At 47.7% G+C, this 17,361-nt stretch overlaps 1 protein-coding gene across 5 annotated transcripts in view; it reads right to left on the bottom strand.

Annotated features, from left to right (window-relative positions):
• nvl (nuclear VCP like) overlaps window positions 1–17,361 on the bottom strand; it is a 75,854-nt gene that overhangs the window by 4,064 nt on the left and 54,429 nt on the right. For all 5 annotated transcript variants that reach the window (XM_059982597.1, XM_059982599.1, XM_059982600.1 and 2 more), the window contains 8 exons: window positions 16,329–16,433; window positions 12,402–12,464; window positions 12,011–12,130; window positions 11,787–11,886; window positions 11,134–11,240; window positions 10,465–10,541; window positions 10,142–10,212; window positions 9,326–9,405 (listed from right to left, as the gene is read on the bottom strand). In XM_059982597.1, the coding sequence (XP_059838580.1) occupies window positions 9,326–9,405; window positions 10,142–10,212; window positions 10,465–10,541; window positions 11,134–11,240; window positions 11,787–11,886; window positions 12,011–12,130; window positions 12,402–12,464; window positions 16,329–16,433 (723 nt within the window). The remainder of the gene's footprint in view (window positions 1–9,325; window positions 9,406–10,141; window positions 10,213–10,464; window positions 10,542–11,133; window positions 11,241–11,786; window positions 11,887–12,010; window positions 12,131–12,401; window positions 12,465–16,328; window positions 16,434–17,361) is intronic.

The following is a 17,361-nucleotide window of genomic DNA, read 5'->3' as shown; positions in this document are numbered from 1 at the left end:
CAAAAATATTTCAACCCAGCTCCTTCCTGACCTTCACCCAACACTTAATTCCTTTCTCCATTTCCTTTCTGTTCTATTTGCTAGCCTACCAATTGCATTGCCCTGAATCTGTTCCACTGCAACCACACCTTGAGGTGTAGTCTGCTTCTGAGTGTTCCGATCTTGGTCATGGTTTTTTTTTTAAAAAAAACAGGAACTTTGCCCTCTCCAGAGGCAAGCCAGAGACTGGTCTTACAACATGGTATCAGAACGATTTTTGGTAATTCTCAAATTCATTAACTTGGCACTGGGAATGTTTTTGAAAGGCAAGGCTGATTGATGATTCTAATTTCAGGGAAACTTGAAGAATGTGTGGACTGGGTAGAGAATCCAAGTGGAAAAGACACCAAATTTACTAAGGCCAAATGGCCCAAAAGGGAAAATCACACATTCATCCCAAACTGTGAAACCTTTCTTTCATCTTCAAGAATCCCAATCCACTTAGTCTGCCCCCTCTCCTATTACATTTGTTGCAAACCACTGGAGTGATCCTTTCTATCCATTTACTTCCTCCAATCCAATCCTGCAGTGATCTGCACCAGAAAGCGTTGGTAACATGACTCCAACTCAAGCCTGTACACCTCATTAAAATAAACCCTCATCACTGAACATTAGGCAACTGACTTGAGTTAGACACTGATTTAATTTCTATCTTGTGATAGTCATACAGAACAGAAACAGGCCTCTAGACTCTCCTGGTCCATGCTGACGAAGAGGGCCATCTAAGCTGGTGTCATTTGCCAGCATTAAGTCCATTAATTTCAATCCAAATACCTGTGCAATAGTCATTTGCCTCTGGCTCAGCCTCCTCTTCTGGCAGCTCATTTCATATACTGACTACTCTGTGTAAAAACAAAGTTGCCCCTCAAGTTGGGCAACATAAGGAATAGATAGGAGCTAAAGGGAGGTAGACACCCCTGAGCTGCACGAGGCATATAAATCAGAGTACCACTATGGCCATTGCCCTCAATAATAAATATAATGGGGCCGGGGAGGAGGAGCTGCAGTAGTGAACAGGGATTCCATGGTTAGAGGAGCATGCACAAGATTCTGTGGATGTAATAGAAATGCCCGAATGGTATATTGCCTCTAGGTGCCCGGGTCAGGAGTGTCTCCGATTGGGTCCATGGCATTCTAAAGGGGGAGGGTGAACAGCCAGAAGTCTTGGTACATTTTGGCACCAATGACAAAGGCAGGAAAAGTGAGGAGTTCCTTAGAGAATTTAGGGAGCTGGGTAGAAAGCTGAGAAACAAATTCTTCATGATAGTAATCTCTGGATTGTTTCCTGTGCACTGAGGGTTAGAATTGGGGAAGTTATGACCTCTACAAAAGGGACAGGTTACACCTGAACCTGACGAGCACCAATATCCTTGCAGGCAGGTTTGCGGGAGCTGTTGGAAGAGGATTTAAACTAATTTGGTGGGGATGTGAGCCAGACTGATAGGGCTGTTGGTTTAAAAGCAGAGGTAGTGTAGTGACTCATAGACTGTCAGAAAGGACAGGTAGACAATGAGGCAAAATTGTAATCAGTGGGATGAATTGCAGTGTAAAAGGGTGACATACAGGACTGAAGGCAATGTATTCATATGCATGCAGTATATGGTATAAGGGAAATAATCTTGTAGTACAGTTGGAGATTGGCAGGTATAGCATTGTGGGCATCACTGAGTCATGGCTGAAAAGATTATAGTTGGGAGTTTAACATCCAAGGATACACATTGTATTGAAAGGGCAGGCAGAGGGTTGATGTGGCTCTGTTGGTAATACATGAAATCAAGCCCTTAGAAACAGGTGACGGGATCAAAAGATGTAGAATTCTTGTGGGTAAAAGTTAAGAAACTGCAAGAATTAAAAAAAAAAAAAAATCCGGATAGGAGTTCATACAAGCCTCCAAACAGTAGCCAGGACGTGGGCTGCAAGTTACAATGGGAGATAGAAAAGGCACGTAAAGAGGGAATGCTTCAATAATCATGGGGGATTTCAATATTCAGGTAAATTGGGAAAATCAGGATTGATACTAGATCCCAAGAGAAAAATTTGTAGAATGTCTACAAAATGGCTTTTTAGAGCAGCTTGTGGTTGAGCCCACTAGGGGAATCAGCTTTCTGGATTGGGTGTTGTGTAATGTACCAGATTTGAGTAGGGAGCTGAAAGTAAAGGAGCCCTCATGGGCAGTGATCATAATTCACCCTGCAATTTGAGAGGAAGAAGCTAAAGACAGATGTATCTATATTTCAGTGAAGTAAAAGGAAATACAGAGGCATGAAAGAGGAACTGGCCAAGGTTGATTGGATGGGATGATGGCAAAGCAGCAATGGCTGGAGTTTCTGGGTGCAATTCGGAAGGGGCAAGACAGATATATCTGAAGAAACAGTATTCTTTAGGCAGGATGACAAGGGAAGTCAAAGCCAAAATAACAGCAAGAAGACAGGGCATATAATAGAACAAAAATTTGGGCAGTTACAGGACTGGGAAACTTCTAAAACCCAACAGAAAGCAATTTATAAAGGGAAAAGATAAAAAATGAAGGTAAGCTAGCCAACAATATCAAAGGGAAAAAAAGAGAAGAGCAGATAAACTGAATAAGTATTTTACATCATTCTTCACTGGAAGACACGAGCAGTATGCTGGATGTTCGAGAATTACAGAGGGCAGAAATGAGTGCAGTTGCTATTACTAGGGAGAAGGCACTTGGGAAACTGCAAGGCCTTAAGATAGATAAGTCACCTGGGTCAGATGTCACCTACACTCCAGAGGACTGGAAAATTGCAAATGTCATTTTAGAAGGAGGGAGGAAGAAAGGAAATTACAGGGCAGTTAGCTGGACTTCAGTGGTTTGGAAGTTGTTGTAGTCAATTGTTAAGGATGTGGTTTTGGGGTTCTTGGAAGTACTTGGGAAAAAAAAGGCCAAAGCCAGCATGGTTTCCTTAAAGGAAAATCTTGTCTGACAAATCTGCTGGAATTCTGAGGAAATAACAAGCTAGACAGACAAAGAATTGGTAGATGTCGTGTACTTAAGATTTTCAGAAGGCCTTCGATAAGGTGCCACACATGAAACTGCTTAACAAGGTAAGAGCCCATGGTATTACAGGAAAGAGCCTAGCATTGGCTGATAGGCAGGAGGCAAAGAGTGGGAATAAAGAGAGCCTTTTCTGACTGGCTGCCAGTGACTAAAGTTCCACAGGGGTTGGTGTTGGGACATTGTATGCCAATGATTTGGATGACACAACTGATGGCTTTGTTTTTGGATGATACAAAGATAGGTGGAGGGACCAGTATTATTGTGGAAGTAGGGAGGCTGCAGAAGAATTTAGACAGACATGGGCAAAGAAGTGACAAATGGAACAGTGTATGGTCATGAACTTTGGTGGAAGGAATAAAAGTACAGACTATTTTCTAAACATGGAGAAAATTCAAAAATGGGAGGTGCAAGATTTCCTGAAGGTTAAGTTGCAGGTTGAGCTGGTGGTGAGAAAGCCAAATGTGATTTTAGCGTTCATTTCCAGAGGGCCAATACATAAAGGCCAGGATGTAATGCTGAGGCTTTATAAAACATGGATGATTCCTCAGTTGCAATATTGTGGGCAGTTCTGAGCCCCTTATCTAAGAAAAGCTGTGTTAACATTGTAAAGGCTTCAGAGGAACTTCACAAGAATGATTCTGGGAATGAAGGCTTATCGTATGATGGCTCTGGGCTTTTACTTGCTGGAATTTAGAAGTATGGTGGGGGAGGGGGGGGACCTAATTGAAACCTATCAAATGTTGAAAGGCTGCAATAGAGTGGATGTGGAGAAAATGTTTCTTGTAGTGGGGGAGTCTAAGATCAGAGGGCACAGCATCAGAATAGAAGGATATCCATTTAGTACTGAGATGAGCATAAATTTCTTTAACCAGAAGGTAGTGAATCTGTGGAATTCATTGCCACAGGCAACTATGGAGGCCAGGTCATGGGTGTACTTAAGGCAGAGGTTTGATTAGCCAGGCCGTGAAAGGTTATGGGGAGGAAACAGGGAAATAGGTTAGCCTGACGAAATGGTGGTGCAGATTCAATGAGCTGAATGATATAATTCTGTTCCTATGTTTTATGGTTCACATTTCTATTAAATCTTTCTCAATTTCCCCAAATGTCCTAAGGTCTTGCTTTCCCCAGCCTGGGAAAAAGGCTGCGCACGGTCACTCTATTTATGTTCATCATGATGTTAGATCACCTCAGTCCCCAATACTCCAAGGAATGAAGTCCTTGCCTGTGTAATTTCTTACAACTCAGTCCCTCAATTTCCAGCAACATCCTTGTACAGTTGCAAGGAAAAGTTTGTGAGCCCTTTACAATTGCCTGGTTTTCTGCACTAATTACTCACTGAATGACTGCTGTCCTGTCACACTCACCTCAATAAAAAGCAAATGCTTTGAGAGGCTGGTCAAGGACTACATCTGCAGCATGCTACCACCCAAACTGGACCCCTATAATTCCCTCCAGGCTTGATAAGAAGCTCATCTGCCTTGTGCAGTTACTATAATTTGCTCATTGCACATTCAGTTGGAAACATAACAAAGATTTTTACTCATGTATGTGAAGGATGTAAGAAATAAAGTCAAATCAATTCGACTACTTCTCATCAATATGAGTACACTATTTAAACAATCACAGTCTAGGCTCCATTAACTATGTGAACCTCTGAGGTCACAAACAAGAGAAAATCAGCAGATGCTGGAAATCCAAGCAATACACAGAATATGCTGGAGGAATTCAGCAGGCCAGGCAGCATGTATGGAAAAAAGTACAGTCAACATTTTGGGCTGAGACGTTTCAGCAGGATTGGGAAGGGTCTCGGCCCAAAATGTTGACTGTATGAATCAAACAGATGAGATTAAAGGCGTGGGTTGTAGAGGTGCCCTGCCCTATATAAAAAAAAAGTCAGAAAGAGCTGTTTATGTGCAGAATTCTAGAGATGTATGAAACTGGAAAAGGCTCCAAAAGCATTTCTAAAGACCTGAGTGTCATCAGTCCACAGTAAGAGAAATTGCCTACAAATGGAGGAAATTCAGTACTGTTGCTACACTCCCTAACAGTGGGCATCCTGCAAAGATCACACCAAGAGCACAACATGCAATGCTGAAGGAGGTGAAAAAGAACCCAAGGGTAACAGCGAAAGACCTGCAGAAATTGCTAAAGTCTCTTTCCACTATAATAAACAATCTCAACAAGAATGCTGTTCATGGAAGGACATCACGGAGGAAACCACTGCTTTCCAAACAGAACGTTGCTGCACGTCTCAAGTTTGCAAAAGACCACCTGGATGTTCTACAATGCTTCTGGAACAATGTTCTGTGTACTGAAGAGACAAAAATTGAACTTTTTGGCAGAAATGCATACCCACTATGTTTGGAGAAAAAAGGGCATTGCACATCAACACCAAAACCTCATCCAAACTGTGAAGCATGGTTTGGGGCTGTTTTGCCCCCTCAGGGCCCAGACAGCTTGCATTTGTTAAGGGAACAATGAATTCAAAATTGTATCAAGACACTTTACAGGAGAATGTCTGAACAATGGTCTGTCACCTGAAGCTTAATATAAGTTTGATGATGCAACAAGACAATGATTCAAAACAGAATAGTTTAAAAAGAAGAAAGTTTGTGTTTTAGAATGGCCAAGTCAAGAGTCCAAACCTTAACCCAATTGAAATGCAGCGGCATGACCTCAAGCAAGGTATCCCAGAAATATTGATGAACTGAAACAGTTTTGAAAGAGAGGAATGGTCTAAAATTATTCCTCGCCATTGTGCAAATCTGATCAGCAGCTGCAGGAGACTCTTGTTGGAGGTTATTGTTGCTAAAGGAGGTTTCTACTAGTTATTAAATACAAGGGTTCACATACTTTTAGCAGCCTGGACTGTGAATGATTAAACAATATGTTTAATATAGACATGAAAACAATAGTTTGTGTGTTATTAATTTAGGCAGATTGTGTTTGTCCATTATTGTGACTTAGATGAAGATCAGAGAACATTTTATGAGCAATTAATGCAGAAAACCAGGTAATTGCAAAGGGCTCATGGACTTTTTCTTGCAATTGTAAATGTTCTCTGCACTCTCTCCAGCATAATAAAATTTTTTCTATAGTAGGGTGATCAAGCCTTGGCACCTGAATTGTTCAATCCTGTTTCTCCCCTGAATCCACAAACAAGACAATCCAGCAAACTCATCACTTCAACCTGTTCCAGTCTTTCTTCTTTGACTTGCCCCATCCCACCTACTGCAGACTCCAAAACGCCGACAGTTTCCAACTCCCTGATCAGAACCTGGACATCTTTACCATGGAGCTCCAATAGCACGAACCTATCCCAATAGGGTCAACCTCTTCTTCCTCACATAGCCATCAGCCCATCTCACCCAGGCCAGCACCAGGAACACCCTTCTTTTATCCAGTCTGTGTCCTTCAGTGTGTAACTTGCTGTAAGGGTTCACTGCTATGCAATGGTTTCTCTATAACAGCAATGTTTGGGTTATGGCTGGAGATAACTGACTGTTGATGCATGCTGGCCAATCAGGATTTTGTTGCCCTATCTTGTGATTCTGAGAGCAGTTGTTTTTGCGGGCTTTTGGAGAGGGAGAGAGAGAGATGGAGAGTGAAGACGTGAATGTAGAAATTTAGTAGCCCACTGGACAGGGCGGACTCGGAGTGGGGGTCTGGAGGTCGGTGACGCTCAGAGAGAACTACTGAACTGCGTGAGCTCCAACTTTGTGTGCACAGACTGTTTAATAAGATTTGGGCCCTTTTTCTTTTATACTTTGTTTCTCTACTAACCCATATCGTCAAAGTAAGAGTTATAAAGCTTAATCGTTTAATCACGTTGTGTACTGTTTGTTTTTTTGGGGTACTGATTTGTAACGGGGTACATTGCACAGCATCCACCCAAACAAGATTTCTTAAGTTTGGCCGGGCAGAGGTTATCACCCCCTACTATTAAGCCGCCAGGCAAAGTAAGTGTAACACGCAAAATCCCCTTTCATTCTTCTAAACTTAAGTGTATATAAACCTAATTGCCCAATCTCTTCACCATTCCAGCAGTCTAGTGACCTCACAGCAAATCATCCTTCCTCAAACAGATCACAACTGCTCATGATCCTCGAGGTACAGTCTCACCAAGGCACCGTACAACTACAGCAAGACACCACTGCTCCCATACTCAAATCCTCTATTAAGGCCTGCATTGTATTTCCCTTTTAAACTGCCTGCTGCACCTATTTGCTTACATTCAGCGACAGGTCTCTCTGCACATTCCCCCTTCCCAATCTCTCACCATTCGGATAACAATCTGACTTCACTTTGGCACTTCCACCTCACGTTGACCCATCAACTCACTCCCTCAATTTGTCTGTCAGTCCAAGCCTCTCTGTATCTTCTCCACAGCTCACCCTCTCTCCCACCTTCGTTGTCTGTAGACTTGGGGATACTCCATTCACTTCTCTCATCTATGGCATAGCTTGCCAGCATCCCAACTCTGTGAATCACTCTAGTCATTGCCTGCCAATTGGTACATCAGCAGTTTATTACTCCCGTTTGCCAACCATGTTCTTTCATTGAACGGACAGATAGTACCCAATGTTCCCTATGAGCCCAAAGAATCTCCATATCTGACTACATTCCTCTCACTCTGCTTCCAGTAACAATCTTCTCCATTCCCTTTCTCCTGCCCCATTGTATCTATTCTGATGACCACCCCACTATTTCCCAAATGACTCCTCAACACAGCTTCCTTCGCAGGTTGTAAAAGCCCCTAACGTGCCTACCCAGAGCCTCTCTCAACAGTTCATTTTTGGTCCATCTGGAATATAAAAGTGAGGATGTAATGTTGAGACTTTACAGAGTACTGTTAAGGCCTCACCTGGAGTATTGTGGGCAGTTTTGGGCCCCTATCTTAGAAAGGTTGTATTGAAACTGGAGAGGGTTCAAAGGAAGTTCACAAAAATGATTCCAGGATTAAATAGCTTGTCATATGAAGAGTGTTTGACGGCTCAGGGCCTGTATTCACTGGAATTCGGAAAACTGAAGGACAACCCATTGAATGGTGAAAGGCCTTGATAATGTGCACATGGAGAGGATGATTCCTCTGGTGGGAGAGTCTAAGACCAGAGGACCCAGCCTCAAAACAGAGGGGTGTCCTTTTAGAATGGAGATGAGGAGGAATTTCTTTAGACAGAAAATGATGAATCTGTGGAATTCTTTGTCACAGGAAGTTGTGCAGGCCAAGTTTTTACGTATATTTAAGGCAGAGGTTGATAGATTCTTGGTCAGGGCATAAGGGGATACAGGGAGAAGGCAGGAGATTGAGGCTGAGCAAAATTGGACTAGCCATAATGAAATGGCAAAGCAGACTCGATGAGCCAAACAGCCTAACTCTGCTCCTATGTGTTATCTCTGGACTGTGCACTGAATTCAGTTAACCAGCCCTCCCAGTCTGTATCAGAACTCACCCTCTATGACGAAAGGTCATTGAACTGTAACATTAATCTCCTCTCTACAGATAGTGCCTGACAGTTTCACCTGCATTCTCTCTCAATTCTTTGTGGTGCTTTAGATCTCAGAGCTGTTCCCTACTTTCTTCCTGTCTCAGTTATCTACCTCCTCCAGCTACAGTCATCACCAGCCTCTCCCACTAGGCACCTTCACTACTCTTCTTGATTATCTCTTCCATCCCTCCACCCACCACCATAACTGGTCCCACTTCTCACCTTCCTCATTTATCAGATTCCAGCATCCACCAGTCTCCTGTGCCACTCATCGCCTTCCATCCACCCATTCCCCCTTCACCCAGTTCCATCTCTTGCCTGTCAGCTCATATCCTCACCCCTCTTTTCCTGTCTGCTTCCACCTGCCTGTCTCCCAACTTCACCCTTGGCTCACCTCTGACACACACTCCTCTTTATACTTCTCTACACCAGCGTTCACCACCTTTTTTTATGCCACGGACCTCTAACATTAACCGAAGGGTCCTTGGACCCCTGGTAGGCAGCCCTTGATCTACTCTTGATTGTCCTGATGAAACATCGACTCTCTCTCTGCCTCTACAGGCACTGCCTGCCCTACTGAGTTCTTCCAGCAGCTGGTTTGGTTCCCCACCATTGCAGACACTCCCATTACACTATCACTCCCGTCTCTGAAGATGAAAACGTCAACCCAAAACATTGATAGTCCCCCCCACTCCCCACACTGCCTGACCTGCTGGCTAAATCCCAAGTTTTCTGATCTCAGTCTTTGCAGGTGTTTGCTGATCCGTGATCTCACCTTTTTGGAGACAGAAGGCTTGACTTTCTCAAAAGCTGCTTCGAAATGTTGCCGTGTCACTTGTAGTTTTGGACAAGAAGCTGAAAGACACTAACAGTTAATGGGGGACCAAGGGGACAAGGGAGAGTGGGTATCACATGCAGGAGAGGAGTGGGAGTGGGAATCTACAGGCAGCAGAGACATTACACAGTCCTACAATGCACTCACAGCTCACTAAGTCCATAGTGCTTACTGAAGCTGATTCCACTTCCCAGTATCTGTCATAAGTCTCCAACTCCACCACCCACTAAGGCAGGATGTTCCAAACTCCAGCCGCCACGTGGGTGAAAAATTCCTCCTCAAAAACCTCCTTCCCTTCACCTTAAGGTGTGCCCTGGAGATCACTGCACAATGAGTTTTGCCATGAGCTTGAGGACCAGCATCTCGCCCTCTGACAGAACATTTCCAACCTGAAATATTGACCCTTTCTCTTCTCACAAGAGGTTCCCAGTGTTTCTAGCCTGACACTCCCAGTGTGACTGTGGGACTCTCTCTACCTGTGTCTCCTCCACTACACTCTCTACCTCCTTTACCACCCCTCTCCCTTTCCCTCTCTTTCATCGTTCTCTCTACCTGTGTCTCCTTCACCAATCTCTCTCCACCTTCCCTCTATGCTTCATCACTCTATACCTGTTTCTCCTCCACCACACCCTCTCTCCCTGTGTTCAGTGGTCTGTGTACCTGCCCTCTCCTTACCTCACTCACTGTGTCTGCCAGAGTTAGCACGGAGGGGTGATGGAGAGCAGAGGGATGGGAGAGAAGGCATCATGTTCTCACCTGGCTCCATGAGCTGCTGCCTCAGAACGTTAATGGACGCTTCCCGTACCAGTGCCGATAGGTCAGCCCCACTGCAGAGGACACAACAAAACACATCAGGGCACCTCACCTGCTGAGAGAGACCCGAAAGGCCAGCCCATGACGGACCCCCATTCACACGGGCAGAGGTGGAGATGAAACAGCAGTGCAGCAGGACCTGAACTGGTCTCCAGCTGTGCCCTGACCGAAGGTGTTTCAGGAAACTGGCAGGGTCCTGCCCAGTAAATCCTGGGCATAATCGGGACACTGGTCACAGTTAGTGGGGAGGAAGTGAATAAACTCACGTGAAGCAGTCACAACGTTGGTCACTTGCGATTGCGCAGAGATCGACGTCGGGATCCATGGGAGGGCGAGTCCCACCCTGCAACAGAGCATCGATTTACTGAGGGTATCTTTGTCGACAACCCCTCAGTACACCTGCTGAATCACACCACCAACAACCCACCACAGGAAAAACTTCAGATACACCCTCTCCTCCCCTCCCACAAGGACCGCCACAAGACTCCCTCCACTCGCAGCAACAGTCCAGACCCCAATGTGCTCCTTCCACAAAACAGATATTAACTCCAGACCCCTTCCCCAAACCCCCGGAAGCAGACAGTCTGGGATCCCGAGACCTGATAGGGCGTGTAATCCAGGAGTGAGAGGGGTAGGGAGTGAGGAATGGCAGGGAGTTCTGAGGGAGGAGGCTGGGTGCAAGTTGAAGAGAGAAAGGACATCACCAGTGAACAGACAGGCTGAGCTGATGCACAGGGCTGAATGCAGCCTCTTGCCTGCTGAGGCAGTGAACGAAGCCTGGGCCTGGTCTCCACTTCACCGCCCTCCAGAATTGCAGGCTGACAGTGGGGTTACCACACTGCTTCTCCATACTTCCAGTGGCAGACCCACACTCTGAACGATGGGTAAGGTGTGTCTGGGGGTGGGGTGGCCTGTCAGCGCCTCTTCCCCCTCACCTTGGTCAGCGTGCGCAGAATGGCGAGGCGGTCAGCGGCCGGGGGTAAACCCACGTACAGAGTCTTGTCCAAGCGGCCTGGGCGCAGCACAGCTGGGTCGATGATATCTTGGGCAGAGGAAAGGGCAGTCAGAGAGAGGAACATCTCCCCATTGAGACCCAAACACCACCCAGACTGTGTTAATCCACCCCGACCATCCTCGCCCCTCCCGACATTCTCCGTCTCCACTCTCTGTGCCCCCACAACAGTCTCCGTCTGCCCTGACGGTCTCCATTCCCCCCCACCGACTGTCTCTGCCCCCCAACCGTCTGTCTCCACCCCCCCAATTGTCTCTGTCTGCCCTGAGTGTCTCCGCCCCCCCCCCCCCCAGACCGTCTCACTCCACCTCAACTGTCTCCGTCTCCCAACCGTCCCTGTCTCCCCCGACCGCCTCCGCCCACTCTGACTGTGTCCATTCATCATGACCCCATGCAAACTTCAGCTCGAGAGTCAGGCTGGGGGTCTGTGCCCATAGTTTGCACTTCCCCACTGCTCCAGGCCCAAGCCCCAACACATCAGATCCAAACCCCTGCAGTATGCCTCTGGGTCTGAATGCCCTCCTGTCCATCTGAACACCTCCGTCTCCCCCCAGGTCTGACCCCAACCCAGGATACCAGGGCGATTGGTGGCAGCCATGATGAAGACTTGTCTCCTGGCCTCCAGTCCATCCATCTCCGTCAGTAGTTGGTTCACCACCCGAACACTGGCTCCGGACTGGGGAGAGGCACCAACAACAGGCAGGTAGTCAGTCATAGTCCCTCACAAACCTGCTCCACCACAACCCCACACCTCCGTCCCCTCTTACTCTATCCCTGCTTGAGATCCCAGTGTCCCATACCTCATTCTCCGACCTCCGCGGACACAGCGAGTCCAGTTCATCGAAGAAGATGACACAGGGGGCGGAGTTTCGGGCCCGCTGGAAAACCTGGCGCACTGCTCGCTCACTCTCACCCACGTACTGTAGGTACAACCAGACAGGGTGAGGGCGATAGAGAAAGGAGGTGGGTGTGAGGCGAAGGAGTTGGGAACGCAGGGAGAGGAAGGGATGAGGGAGAGTGGATGGAGGGAGAGATCGGACGGGGGGGGAGAGGGCGGACGGGGGAGAGGGTGGACAGGAAGTGGGGAGATGATGGAGAGGGGAGAGAGGGGGAAAGGTGGAAGGGAGGGGAGAGGAGGGGATGGGGGAAGAGGGAGGACATGTGTGTATGGCCCCTCTGGCTATGACTCACCATGTTAAGCAGCTCTGGCCCTTTCACCGAGATGAAGTTCAGTCCGGACTCGTTGGCCACTGCCTGCAGAAGAGATAGAACAGAGGGAAAGGTGTCAAACCGACAAAGCAATGGTCCATCTCAGTGGGCTGAGACACTTCATCTGGATCATTTCCCTCTGCAGGTGCTGCCTGAACCACTGGGTTTCTGCAGCAGCTTGTACATTGATCTAGATTCCAGTATCCACAGTCTCGTGCCTGTAACTGGTGAGAACACAACGAACAGGACCAGTCTGCCCCCCCACTGTTCCATTCATCAAGACCACTGCTATACTTTGCTCAGGGACTCCCTCCATGTGCTTTAACCTGTCTCCATGGTGAAGTAGCCACATCTCAGTCCCAAACAGCCAACTCTGAGATCTCCAGTTGTTCCCCTGGGGCCTAGACACCTCACACGAGGGAGACATCGAACATGCACCCAGACTATCAGGTCTGTAGACTTCACCAAAGGCCCAGTGTAAAGTGTCGGCTCAACAGCTGTTCCTGGAGCCAATCCGTGGATCCTGGGTGAATTCATTCACTTTCTCAGCTTTGGTCCAAGACCTTTCCCAAGAGTTGGAGCTCTGTGGGACCCCACGTCAGTGAGTGGTGGCACAGAGAAGGTGAGAGAATAATCAGGCACTATCCTGAGTTGAGGGAACAGTGACAGCGCCAATACTGTGCCAGCACGGGACCACAGTGAGCGTTCATCTGAACGACAGTCAGTGACAGAGAGCGCTCTCTGGAGACCATCTACTATACTCCCAGCATCGACTGTACAGTCCCCTACACACCCAGCATTGACTGTACAGTCCTCTACACACCCAGCATCACCGACTGTACAGTCCTCTACACACCCAGCATCACTGACTGTACAGACCACTACACTCCCAGCATCACCGACTGTACAGTCCCCTACACTCCCAGCATCACCGACTGTACAGTCCCCTACACACCCAGCATTGACTGTACAGTCCTCTACACTCCCAGCATCGACTGACAGTCCCCTACACACCCAGCATTGACTGTAGTTCTCTACACACCCAGCATCACCGACTATACAGTCCTATACACACCCAGCATCACCGACTGTACAGACCACTACACTCCCAGCATCACCGACTATACAGACCACTACACTCCCAGCATCACCGACTGTACAGTCCCCTACACTCCCAGCATCATGACTGTACAGACCACTACACTCCCAGCATCACCGACTGTACAGTCCCCTACACACCCAGCATCACCGACTCTACAGACCACTACACTCCCAGCATCACTCACTGTACAGTCCCCTACACACCCAGCACCACCGACTGTACGGTCCCCTACACACCCAGCATCACCGACTGTACGGTCCACTACACACCCAGCATCACTGACTGTACGGTCCACTACACTCCCAGCATCACCGACTGTACAGACCCCTACACTCCCAGCATCACCGACTGTACAGACCACTACACTCCCAGCATCACCGACTGTACAGTCCCCTACACACCCAGCATCACCGACTCTACAGACCACTACACTCCCAGCATCACCGACTGTACAGTCCCCTACACACCCAGCATCACCGACTGTACAGTCCCCTACACACCCAGCATCACCGACTGTACAGTCCCCTACACACCCAGCATCACCGACTGTACAGTCCCCTACACTCCCAGCATCACCGACTGTACAGACCACTACACTCCCAGCATCACCGACTGTAGTCCCCTACACTCCCAGCATCACCGACTGTACAGACCACTACACTCCCAGCATCACCAACTGTACAGTCCCCTACACACCCAGCATCACCGACTGTACAGACCACTACACTCCCAGCATCACCGACTGTACAGACCACTACACTCCCAGCATCACCGACTGTACAGACCACTACACTCCCAGCATCACCGACTGTACAGTCCCCTACACACCCAGCATCACCGACTGTACAGTCCCCTACACTCCCAGCAACACCGACTGTACAGACCCCTACACTGCCAGCATCACCGACTGTACAGACCACTACACTCCCAGCATCACCGACTGTACAGACCACTACACTGCCAGCATCACTGACTGTACAGACCACTACACACCCAGCACCACCGACTGTACGGTCCCCTACACACCCAGCACCACCGACTGTACGGTCCACTACACTCCCAGCATCACCGACTGTACAGACCCCTACACACCCAGCACCACCGACTGTACGGTCCCCTACACACCCAGCATCACCGACTGTACGGTCCACTACACTCCCAGCATCACCGACTGTACAGACCCCTACACTCCCAGCATCACCGACTGTACAGACCACTACACTCCCAGCATCACCGACTGTACAGTCCCCTACACACCCAGCATCACCGACTCTACAGACCACTACACTCCCAGCATCACCGACTGTACAGTCCCCTATACACCCAGCATCACCGACTGTACAGTCCCCTACACACCCAGCATCACCGACTGTACAGACCACTACACTCCCAGCATCACCGATTGTACAGACCACTACACTCCCAGCATCACCGACTGTACAGTCCCCAACCCACCATCGACTGTACAGTCCACTACACACCCAGCATCACTGACTGTACAGTCCACTACACACCCAGCATCACTGACTGTACAGACCCCTACACCTAGTATCACTTTCTGACCTCACATGGTCCGGGTTGGGGTATTTAGCAGAAATTCCTGCCACCGAATCACAAATTCAGAGGCATGAAATGTGTTGCTTTGTGATGGCAGTACAGTGCAATACCTTTAAAAATACTGTACATTACAGCACAAAATATAAAAATCTAAAGCTACGTCCACACTGGACCGGATAATTTTGAAAAAGCCAGTTTTGCGTAAAAACGATAAGCATCCACACCAAGCATTTTTGAAAATACCTCCAACCACATTGAAACAGGTATTTAGGTGAATCTCCTCCTACTGGGCATGTGCAGGACACATCTACAGAAAACAAGTGACATGTTTGGTCTTGAATCTTGCAGTGAAAGTGTGTGTTTATGCAGTTACAGACTAGAAAAATTTAAAAGGAAATTGCCAAACGATGGACAGCTGTTGCCTCTCGCACAGGAGGACTTGAAACTTAAAAAAAAACCAAATACTGGAGCGTATGGAGGCAACCGACAGGGAGTTCACAGACAGTATGACCCGGCTGATGATGAACATTGAAAAACTGACTAACTCTGTTGCATTAATGTATAATACCTTGTTAAATGTATAAAACATGTCTGCATCAGTATTATCTTGTATTTCCATACAATGTTACATTAGGCTGTTACACATCTATTGTCAGAGAAGTACTTGCATAAATAGGTAAACCACCTTCATACGAGCAAGGACAGAAAACAGGGCAAAGTGAGTACAGTATACTTATTTATTCAGTAAGTTATGGGTCAAAGTATTTCTAACTCTTCTGGCTTCAGTCTTGCTGCTGTCTGTTCTGAAATTGTTAGGTTGTGTGGGGGGTCACGTTCAGGAAAACAATGGAATGCCACCATCTGTTCCGGCACGTCATGACAGCATTTCTAGAAATCTCCGGTTACCCTGTCCACACTACTCTTGCCCAAGCAGCATTTTCAAATTTACACACTCCGGAGGTCGATTTAGAAAAGTTCCATTTTCGGGGGAGGAAAACATCATTTCAGTGTGGACGGAGGGTCAAAACAAAGAGAAAAGGCTTCAGTTATGAATTTATCAGGTCCACTGTGGACTTAGTGCAAAGTGAGTAAGAGAGTAAGGTAGTGTCCGCTGTTCATTCAGAAACCAGATGGTGAAGGGGAAGAAGCTGTTCCCCAAACACTGAGTGTGTTCCTATTTAACACCCCGGGGGTGTGATCCCTGCCAGACTAGCCCAGTCACGGCAGACCGCAGGACTAAAGGCACTCACCTTGGCTAACAGAGTCTTCCCACAACCTGGAGGCCCAGCCAAAAGCACGCCAGCCGGGCTCGACAACCCGAGCACCCGGAACTGTTCCGAATGTCGGAGAGGGGCCTGGGAGAGAGAAAGGACTCGAGTTACAGCAGAACCATTTCTTGGGAAAATTATAGGCAGACCTTGATCAGCAGATATGTGCACAAAGGACCAACAGATGACTTTTCAATCCAGATAAATGTGAGCTACTGCATGCTGGGAGATGAAACCAGGGCAGGACTTGTACAGTGAACAGTGGGACGCTGGAGTGTGTTGTGGAACAGAGGCACTTCGCAATGCCAGTGCAGGAGAGAGTGAAGAAGGGTTATGGCAGTTTGCCTTCATCAGGGCAAGTCTGCTGCAGTTGTACAAGACACTGGTGAAGCTGCACTTGGGGAGACCGGGGGGGGGGGGGGGGTGCAAGGTATGCAAGCTCATAAGGGGCATAGGGTTGAAGATCAGATTTAAAAGAGAGATTGGGGCAGCTGCTTCACACAAAGGCTGGTGTGTATTTGGAATGAACTGTGATTGAGGCAGGTATATCAACAATGATTAAAACCCATCAACAAGGATAAGACAGGGTTAAAGGGCTCTGGGCCAAACACTGGCAGATGGGACTAGCTCACTGGGCGACTGCTAGCATAGATGGGATTGGCCGAAGGGTCCATTTCTATGCTGTATCTCTTTAACACAACTAGCCTGTCCACATCAGTGATGTTACTCTGCCAATTCGCAGGAAAGGTGAGTAAGAGGCTAGCACAGACCTGTCAGACTGAATGACCTGTCTACGGTGCATTCTAACAGCATGAAACAGACTGTTCACCCCAGCTGGTGTATGCTGACCAAGATGCCTCTCCAAGCTCATCCCACCTGCTCATGGTTGGTCCATGGCCCCTCCTGATCCAGGTATACTGCTGAAGGAAAATGACAGATGGGGGCAACCCTTTTAGAAGCAAAATCAGAAACACAGAGGGAGGGAGTAAAAGGGACAGAGAAAAAGGGTGGATTA

Source organism: Hypanus sabinus, chromosome 10 (assembly GCF_030144855.1).
Source record: "Hypanus sabinus isolate sHypSab1 chromosome 10, sHypSab1.hap1, whole genome shotgun sequence".
Lineage (NCBI taxonomy): Eukaryota > Metazoa > Chordata > Chondrichthyes > Myliobatiformes > Dasyatidae > Hypanus > Hypanus sabinus.
The sequence above is the reverse complement of the archived record's forward strand: the minus strand, read 5'-3'. Positions and strand labels throughout refer to the sequence as shown.